Below are 10,514 nucleotides of genomic sequence, written 5' to 3' on the forward strand. Positions count from 1 at the left end.
TGATACAATCATAATTATTTCTTTCTCAAGAATATTAGTCATTTATAGGCCCATAAAATAGATATATACTCACTATCTAACCTTGGCAATGTCGAGCAGGTATTAAATAGTCGCAAGTTTAGCCTATGAATATCCTAGTTCAGGGCATTATTCTGAACTATCCAAATACTCATCTACTTGGTAAAATTTCTTTATACCCCACCATGGTGGGCCTTTCATCTTGCAGTGTACCAAACTGTGACTTCCCAAATACAAACTTTCTGATATTGGTTTGATCTCAACAAACCAGACTTAAGATTAGTTCTTAATTGACGTACTCTTGAACATAAGATCATAAAATGTGATAATTATCAAGTTATGTCAATTTTTACCAATAATATACACCATGCACAAAGAACATAATAATAAAACATATAGGTAACTTTCTTTTATCCAAACTCACTAAATAAAATAATATTTGCTTTTAATTTATTTTTATATTTTCAAATTATAAAATAATGATAAAAAAAATAAGAATTAAAGCAAGAACTATAAATAATTAACTATATACAGATTAAAATGTTATAAAATAAAATAAATTATAAATTAATATAAAGATTCGTGCAAAACTGGAAATAAATGAAATGGAATGAAATAAATGAATATGACCAATACATAACGGGAGATAATTAAATAAAACAGATAAATAGCACCAATGCATAACTGGAGATAAATTAAATAAAATAGGTAAACATGATCCATGCATAACTGGAGATAAATAAAATAAAATAGATAAACAAGACCAGTGCATAACTGGAGATAAATAAAATAAAATAAATAAACAAGATCAGTGCATAATCGAAGATAAATTAAATAAAATAGGACCAGTGCGTAACTGAAGATAGATTAAATAAAATAAATAAATAGGATCAATCTGTAACTATAGATAAATTAAATGAAATAAATAAATCGGATCAGTACGTAATTGGAGATAAATTAAATGAAATAAATAAACAGGATCAGTACGTAACTGGAGATAAATTAAATTAAATGAAATAAATAAATAGGATTCGTACGTAACTGAAAATAAATTAAATTAAATAAATAAACAGGACCAGTGTACAACCAACGAAGATAAATTAGATGAAATAAATAAACAGGACTCTGGAGATAAGTTAATTAATATAATTATAAATAAATGAAGAGGATAATAAATAAAAAGGATAATAAATAAAAAGAAGTTAAGTGGAAGTAAATATATTTCAAAATATATTTGTAAAATAATCATTGCATTAAATGTAATACATGTGCATTATGTCATCTTATCTCATTTTTCCTTAATCATCCATTTCGTTCATCCATTTAATTACAATTTCACAATCAGAGAGAAACTTTATAAAAAAATTATAAAATGTATGTAATCACTTTTTACTTTTTAAAGAAGTTAAAAAGTAAACCCAGAAATTTATGTTATGGATTCTTAACAATAAAAAAAAAAGTCATAACTTAAAGTTCTACTTGAGAAAATTGTCACAAACCAATTTTCCTTCATCATCCATTTCATTCATCCATTTACAAGCCATGCTTGTGCGAAGTATCTCTTTCTCTATCTTTTCTTTCTTTCGTTTTTACATCATTTATTTTCATTATTACTTAGTTATAATATTTTTAAACCTACTTGACTTTTATTATTATTATTATTATTATTATTATTATTATTATTATTATAAATGTTCAAACTACATTGAGATCAAATATGAAACATTAAAAATAAAAGATTTTCTAAATCTGATTTTTAAAGTGAGGATAAAATAAATAATATAGTTATTTAAAAGTAGGGATGTTACCGTGCACATGGTGAATTAGTGTGGCTGGCCAAGAATCATAGGATATATAATCAAGCCTCTAGATTCTTTGTAGGTTACTCTTGAATTGTCATTGCAAATATATGTTGAAATCACTTCATGACTTGCATTTTTTAGAGTTCAAATTGCTAGAGCATTTTTCTCGATTTCTCATCTAGCCATTCTCCCTAAGTTGGCCTAACCTCTTAGGAACCTCCTCCAATCATTTATGTTGCCATTCCATCTCCTTTCTTCGGTGCATCTTCATCCATACTGCAAGAAAGCTTCATTCAACCATCAAAATCAGTCATGGAGCTTCATTATGTGGTATCTATAGCCAACTCAAGCCATCTCCATTGCAGTTTGAGTTAAGTGCTCGGTCTTTTCTTTAAATTTCGTGTTGTTCATCATTTGATTTGCTTGTCTTGTGTTTCCACCGTTTGTTTTTTATTTACGCACTTGGTTAGTGATTCAAATCCATCTTCTACTTGAATTAATCGGTGCATATCATAGGATTTGCATTGGTTGTCAAATCTACAACGTTTTTTCCGTTTATATGGAGTTGTTCTTCATTTTAATCAATGAAATTGTTTGATTGGTTTTAGTTTTCGTTTGAGCATCCATATGTGTTGTCTAAGTCATGTGTTTCCTTAATTGTCATATTTCTATGTGCTTTTACCATTTGAATTGATTGATACACTTTGAGTGGCAATACATGCTGAATTGCAAACAATTCATATACTGTCCTTTAGGATGTTCCTAGCTCTCTGTTCAAGTAGTCAATGAACATTCTCTTTGCACTGTCTGCATCAGAAGGGGGTGGTGGCCCACTTAAACTTGTTTGCCCTGTCAATTTTATGAAGGTGCGTCGCATTCTACGTAGCTCCGGCAACCCAACACACCTTGAAATGTTGATTACAGGCAAGTCTTTTCCCACAGAAACACCGTTAAGTGGTCCTCCAAGCGCTTGAGATTGTGCTTCTACTATAGCATTTGTGACTTCTTGTGTTGCTTTGTCCAATTCAAACAAAGAATTTGCATCAGAAAAACGTGCGGTTTGAGTGGCAATAGTTGGTTGCAGAATCTTAACATCCCTGGTTTTGGAGTCCACCTTTTTTATTAAGTAGGAGACAGCATCTATAATGGCAGAGGAAGATCTCTCTGTCCCTTCTATGTGTGGCCATAATTCAAACAAGGGAGAATCCCACCTGTTTCTTCTTTCTGGTTTCTCAAACCTTCTCACCAAATCTTCAAAAATTGAATCCGCATAATTGGCTTCTCCTTTCTCCCTACGCGCTTCATTCCATTTCCTACAAAAGGTTTCTTCAACGTCGCAGTACACCACACAGTATCTGATTCCAGAAGCTCGAGCCAAGCACCATAGCTCATATCTGTAACCCTTGATGTTATTCAAAGAATCTACTATGATGATGCTATCTTTGGACACAGACCTATCTACTTCTGACCTGAGCACCCCTCTTAAATTCTTCTCTGAAGGCATGTTTGCATAGCTTTGGTTACGATCAAGATGAAAGCAAGCTTCGTCTATGATTCTCACTTGATGATTTGATTCTGATTCTTTGAGAGCTTCAACTAGACAGAGTGCAGCTTTGGACTTCCCACTGCATGGCTGCCCACACATTACAACCAGTGCCATTTAAGAAAAAATGTTTTATAGTCTAATGATATTGGTCTCTCTTTAAAGACAACCTGCAATATATCAATGTAGGACAAGAAGTCAACAGCAGAAAAAACAACCCATCATGGACACAAATCTCCATTGTAAATAATATGTAAGCTGATTATCATCACCCAATTAATATGGACATAATTCAAAGGAAAAAACCCCAATGACAGTCAAAATGTTTAAAGAGTGACACACAACAATATGACCCAGTTTACATGAACTTCACGCAAGTACTAACAGAATAAGAAAATATGAAGAAATGAAATAAACTTCTCTTTACAGTAAGCTTTTAGAGAAGTTATCAAAACAAGTTTCTCCGTAAGTCCTTTCTACAAGAGAAAAATAAGAAAAGTTGAAATTAGCTTCTACAAAAGTTAAAATTAGCTTACGCAAGAGCTAATTTGTTCAATTTTGTAACAACCCATACAACTTTCCCCACAACATATACAATATTGTTTTTGAGATAACTTTAATTTGTAAAAAATGTATACACATTATTATTAAGATTAACTCCTTGTATAAAATGTATACACATTATTGCAAGATGAAATGGAAAAGATGTACTAATTCTCATATGAGTGAACAAGAAGCAAAACAGGGAAACCCAACAGAATGACAATATGTACTAATTCTCATTATGTACACAACTGAATTCTCACCAGAGCTAATAACTAAGTATTTTCATATACACTTTCAAGATCTTAGTTAGTATCAGGCCACCTTCTTCATTCACGGTGTTGGCATGTACGGCTAAGCAAAAAGTTCCACTGAAAATGAAGAACAAAAAGAGAGAACTCAATATTATACAAATAAGCAATCAACACAACAATGTGGCTAAGCTTTAAAAGACTAACATTGCCTCACACTGCTACAATATTGAAACTACCTATTAATTAACTCTATAAAAGGCAACGGGACTCACACATGCATGCCAATATTAAGTCTGGTTAGATATTGTTTGATATTATTAAGATATTGTTAGATATTGATAACCACAATATCAAACAATATCTTCTATTTAATCTTTTTATTTTCAGTTATTCTTTTTACTTGTACCTCTCTATTATAAATAGATTACCCTATGTGTGGTTTATACACAAGGAAGATTAATCTCAATCCTTATTTTCTTTATTCTCAACAAGTCCAATTTAATATATATGAATGTCATGCTATTTTCTTTTCCAATTAATATAGTAGTCATGGACTACACATATGTGCAACTTTCAGACACATACCACCCATAAAGCCAAGCATGTGCCCAAAATATTAAAAGAAAAGTGGGCCCTCTGCCACGTCCTATTCATTTTGCAAAAGTCACTAACCAATAAGCCTTAAATTAGAACACGTTATTGGACACTAGCATGTTCTACAATTTAGCCTCTGACGTTGATTCCAAATAAGCAATGTAAGTATGCACTATTAGTCCCTAACATAAATGCTATATACACTAATGCACTTAAACCTCAAAAAGTCATTGTGTCCAAAAATCAGACCAAGCAATAAAGTCCACTACAAATACCATAGTTATAGAAAACTTGGACCCACAAACTTGGACACAGGATTTAGGGTGGCATGCTTAAAACTTGAACCCACTCCAAATCCTCTTTATTCAGTATTTACTAGCAATATATTGTATTTATAGAATTTAGAATTTTCAGAAAGAGTGATATTCTTGTAACTTATAGCCTATTTTAGACTAGTCTAGCTTGTGGTTTAGGTCTAAGATAGTCAAAGTTATAGTTCTATGTAGATTTTAGAACTTGAGTTGATTCCTAGCTTTATTTTGCCATTTAAAACTTGCTTCGAGAGTTTCTTTACACTTTCTTATATGGATTTAGTGCAGTTTTAGATTTATAGATTTTTAGAGTAGTTCTAGAGTGGTGTCTTAACTTTGGATAGAGAATTTTTTTTAAGGTTTAGTTTAGGAATTAATAATTTTCAGTGTTAGTGTCTTTTAAGACTTGTCAAGCTAGTTACCTCACAATTTTATTCTCAGCTTTTGTAAAGTTTTAGTTTTAGCTTAGTTTAGGGTGCATTGGTGGTATTTTGCATTCTGCATACTTTTCAGTAGTTAGCTTTAATTGCAGTCTTATTTTACAGTTTCAAACTTGTAGGAAGTAGTCTAGATAGATTACGTTTGCCGTTTTAAAGGTTACCCTATTTTTGTACTCTATTTGGCTGTTAAGTTTACTTGCATATAAGTTAATTTTCACTTACGGAGAAGTGAAGTTCATTTTTTTCTTCTTGTTCTCTCTGGTGGTAGAAGAGCTTATAGAGAAGTTCATTCCAACAGGTGCAAGCTAATTCAAACAGAGCCAAGTTATGCATACCCACAATGCCACTCCTATCAATCTACATAAATTTCAAGAGAACCATGGACAGTTGAGTTTTTTTCTCAATTAACAAGAAAGAATTAATAATACCCAATTACTAACTACAATAATATACCTGCAAACACAATCAAGTAAACAAAAATTCTCATCACATACAAACTACAATCCTTTTGGTTTATCTTTTAGATCAACAATTTGGGGCCTTTTTTTCTCCTAAATAATATTCAACCAAAATAAAGGAATAAATAGCCACGTTGAGCTGAGAATGTTTCATAGAAGATGATACTTTCTACAACCTACTGCAATTATTATTATTTTGAAATGTGAAGATGAGAGCAAAGCTTATTCTCATTTCATATTACAACCAAGAGCTCCAAAAGAGAATGACAAATTGAGATCCTAACATATAATATAATCAGAAATAAAAGTGGTACCTTTAATGAGAGATTGAGAAGTACACCGTCAAACCCTCGCAACCTTCAACCTAGAGAGAGAATAATGATTTTGGAACGAAGAGAGAAGAAAGGAGAATGAAGGACATTGGGGATTTAGGGAGTGTTCGTATGGTAAGATAGATTTGGAAAAAGGAAAACGATACGTTAACTACTAAGTTTTTACAAGTTTTTATATTACCTGACGTGGTATTATACGTGGCAGTGTTATTTGATTTTATAATTTGGTTTTCCAAAATCCACGTTGGCGAAGGTGCAATAGGGGAGAGAAGACAAACGCCAGAGTTGGAATTGGGAGCTAGGTCCTAACATTTCTCCATTTCGCTTTCTCTCCGGATTGCACCATTGGGTCCTTGGTTTACTCCTCTTTTTTTTCTTCTCTTTTTTTTCTTCGTTCGCCATTGCATTGTGCCAAAGTCACATTTCTCCCATTCTCCACCTGGGTTTGTTCCTCTCTTTACTTTCCTTCTCCAACTTCTCGCGAAATTCCACCTCCTTAGGTTTTCTACTGCCATTCGCGTTGTGCTTTCCTGTGCCTCCAGCCCCTCAGGATCTAGGTCTCTGATTTCGTTCTAAAGAGTGACTAGCCTTGAACAATAGCAGCGCCAATCACAGAGGTCGTTTTGTCTCTCTTTTTTTGCAGCAAATGGAGTTGTGTAAAACTAGCGCAACTTCTGATAAGATTCCAGCGAGCACACGTCCTCCGCCTCGACCCAATAGTGATTACATCTTCGTCGCTGACCTAATTCTGCTCGCGTTTGTTGTTGTCGCAACATTCACCATTGACGCAGAAACCCTAAATCCCCACTCCTGAGAGGGGTGTAGAAGCGGCAGCCAATTTCCAACTCGCTCTCTCTCAGCGCGGGCTGGGAAAAGAAACAGAAACCCCTTTGGATATCTAGTAATTATCCTCTCCTTCTCTTTCTTTGTTGCAATTCCTGCTCTCTTTTTTTCACTTTAGATTCACCGCTTTGAAAGTGGAGTCTGATTTGGGGAGGGAAAACTGAATGGAGACAGTGATATTGTTTAATCCTGAGATGATTACAGTTTGGGGTTGTTATTTGATTCCAGGAGCTCATTCAACTCTATGTAATTACTCATCCAACAAACCATAAAACATGGTATTAAATTCTTTTCGTAGAAATGTGTTTATTGTTCAAACCTTGTTTTATACTTTGTTGATGTCTTATTGATTTTGTAGTTGGAAGTCACAGAGAGGAGGAAAAAGGGATAGCAGGCATTTCTGCCGTGTAATTTTGAGGCTACCCTATAAACAAGACAAAAACTGGAGGATGGCTGGCAACAGGGCTCATCTTAGGTTCATATTCATGATCTCAATCCATGGAAATTGGAGTCATGTTCTCAAGGTGAACCTTATTTGGCTCCAACAAAAACTATTTTTTTTATGCAGGTACTGAAATGGTAAAAAGAATGTGTTATGAAATTCTCAACCTGTTTGGCCATCTTGGTGACTTCCTTGCTTATGCCAAACTTGGCAGATACCTGAATGTTGCCCTATCTCCAATCATAGCTGTTGTGGTATGTTAAAAGATTTGTATATTTTGATACAATCAATCAATAGTTAATTCTGTCATTTTTTTCCTACATATACTCAACATATTTTTATGTTAATCAGTGATTAATGTCTACTGTAATGTCTCGGTCTCTTTCCTTAAGAACTATTGTCTACTTTCACAAGCCATATAAATAAGTCTTGATGATAACCAAATCAATAACTCCATAATAAGATTTGTTTGAACTTTCCTATGATAAATTTAAAATTCAAGCATAGAGGAATGAACTTTGTATAACCTTGAATTCTATTTACCTATAAATCTGCAATTGGATCAAACCAGAGGTAGAATTGGTGCTCTCGGTTACCCTTGCCTTGGCTAAACACGTTGGTGTGGAGGATGTATGGGTCACCCCTCAAATTTCCCAAGAACTCAAAGTCAATCTCATCCCACCTTGCTCCTTTTGAAGAAAGCTAAAATTAAGCACCACGAGTATTTCCCATTACCATTTCTAAAAAGATAAAACTTATAAACAATATGAATGATAAATTGTAGGCTTGCATAGTAGGCAATTATGGTGCCAGCAGAGTTGCCAGGGACTAGTTTGAGTTGCATGTCAATTTTGCCAAAAAGGTATTCAATCTTGTACTAAAAGCTCGACCCAAGTCAGAGGCTTTGCCAAGAGACAAAGTGAGAAGCTCGCCATTGTTTAGTATCTTAGCACGACTATCTTGATAGAAATTGGATGCATAGGCAATCACAAAATACCCAACAAAGCATGTTAACAGTAAAAGTCTTGGAATAAGTTAGGAGTCTAGAATGCATTTGAAGCCTTGAATTATTGAATAGAACAGGGTCAGTGAGAACTGGAGAAACATGAGAGGACTTCAAATCCATTGAAACAAGCTATTATGTTTTAGGGGCACCAGCGTATCAAAGAAAATTCTATTCTTACGTTAAAGTTAAAGTAAAGTGAGATTCAGTTGTAACAAATCAAACACAATAAGATATTAACATTAAAACCACACGGACATCATGTCTCCAAAGCAGCCATACACATCAATTATCATACGCAGACGAAAAGCTTAGAAACGAAAGATAAAGGAAAGCAAACCCAATAGCTTCGTAGGCTCAAACAAATATAAACGCAATTTGAGTACAAACACAACACTAGAAAATCCCTGCACAGCTTGAACAAAAAAAAACATAGCAAACCAGACTATAATCAAATGTAGCAACATCAAATTAATTACACAATTTCATTAACAATTTAAACAAAAATCAGGAATCAAATAACAACCCCAAACTATAATCACATCATGGATTAAGAAAAATTACTATCTCCATTCAGTTTTCCCTCCCCAAATGACAATCAAACCGAACCACTATTAAGGTTGTGAATCCAAATCAAAAAACGCACGAATCGAAACAAAGAAAGAGAAGGAGAGCATAGTTACTATTAATCGAGTTTCTATTTCTTTTCCCCGACAATGAGCGAGCGAGTGAGAAATTGGCCGCCGCTTCTGCACTGATCTAGGGTTTCAACCTTAGTGGTGAACGCCGCTACAACAGCAACGCGAGCAGGAACTATGTAAGGGACGGAGGACGTGCACGCTCGCCAGAATCTCGTCAAAAGCAGCGGCAGTTTTTGCACAACTCCGTTGACGGGAGAAAACAGGAGCGGTGCGGTGGAGATGAACCAGGAAAGGCACAAACGGCCACTTCAAGAAGAGAAAAGGGCACAAATAGCGGTAGAAAAAATGGCGGGACGCCTTTCTACCCTTTCGCCAGTAATTCGAGCAACAACAAAGGATGAAAACAATATTTACGAACGTTTCTATTTCAAACCAGAGGTGCGCCAATGAATAGAGTGCAAAACCAAGGATGAACAACTCTGCGGGAACAAACGAGTGAAAGGAGAAGCAAATGAAAACCTAGGCTACAAGGAAACCCGGAACGTGCCTTTCAGCCAACATGAAAAAAAAAATTAATTCAAAATATGAGTCATCATGTCCACTTTGGATGCCATGTCAGGGAGTAAAAAAAGTTGTAAAATATAGTAGTTAACGGGTATTTTTCTGAGATAGATTTATATAGATTTAAGAATATGAATATATATGTTTTTTTTTAATAAATTTAAAAGATAAAATAAATGAATTTGAAGATAAATGTGATGAAAGTTAATGATATATTTAATTGATATGATAGAAAAAAAGATTATTGTAAATAAAATTTAAAATTTATTAAAATATCCTTCATAATAAAAATTTAATAAAATTACAATTAAATGAATTAAACAAATTAAAATTTAAGAATATTTTAATTATATTTTAATATTAATTATTATATATATATATATAAAAATTAATAATAATAACTACCCATATTATTAATTTTTACAATATGATAGACCAGATTTTAAATTGAAATTTAGGGTTTGTGTGTTCTTGAATTGTGGTTGTCTTCCATCCAACTTCTGTTGTAAAGGAATGTCTCGTGGGGCATCTTCATCTTCTTGCAATAGTTGGGTTCACCGGAGTTGCAATTCTTGCCATGGTGGTTCTAGGGTTTCAGGCTCACCCCCAATTTGCGATTGCGAAGACATTGCAGTGGTGCGCACAGCTAGAACTACAAAGAACTTGGGTAAACAATTTTGGACCTGTGCGAACTTTAAGGTTTGTTTCCCAGTGTTCGACTTTCAGTGT

General features: G+C 33.7%; 1 protein-coding gene across 13 annotated transcripts; it reads right to left on the reverse strand.

Moving 5' to 3' along the window:
- Window positions 1–2,448: 2,448 nt before the first annotated feature.
- LOC114185213 (protein KTI12 homolog) lies at window positions 2,449–9,776 on the reverse strand. Of its 13 annotated transcripts, XM_028072816.1 has the most exons (6): window positions 9,267–9,775; window positions 8,124–8,282; window positions 6,278–6,327; window positions 5,728–5,862; window positions 4,170–4,277; window positions 2,449–3,533 (listed from the first exon to the last, which is right to left on the reverse strand). In XM_028072816.1, exon 6 carries the CDS (start codon window positions 3,478–3,480, stop codon window positions 2,572–2,574), a length of 909 nt encoding a protein of 302 aa, XP_027928617.1. In that variant the 5' UTR covers window positions 3,481–3,533; window positions 4,170–4,277; window positions 5,728–5,862; window positions 6,278–6,327; window positions 8,124–8,282; window positions 9,267–9,775; the 3' UTR covers window positions 2,449–2,571. The 13 variants fall into 13 exon arrangements, with proteins under 13 accessions (XP_027928617.1, XP_027928619.1, XP_027928615.1 ...); XM_028072818.1 differs by lacking the exon at window positions 5,728–5,862 and having other exon boundaries at window positions 8,124–8,269; XM_028072814.1 differs by lacking the exon at window positions 5,728–5,862.
- Between the last annotated feature and the right edge of the window lie 738 nt (window positions 9,777–10,514).

The sequence above is a fragment of the Vigna unguiculata genome, chromosome 5 (assembly GCF_004118075.2).
Source record: "Vigna unguiculata cultivar IT97K-499-35 chromosome 5, ASM411807v1, whole genome shotgun sequence".
In the NCBI taxonomy this organism is placed as follows: domain Eukaryota; kingdom Viridiplantae; phylum Streptophyta; class Magnoliopsida; order Fabales; family Fabaceae; genus Vigna; species Vigna unguiculata.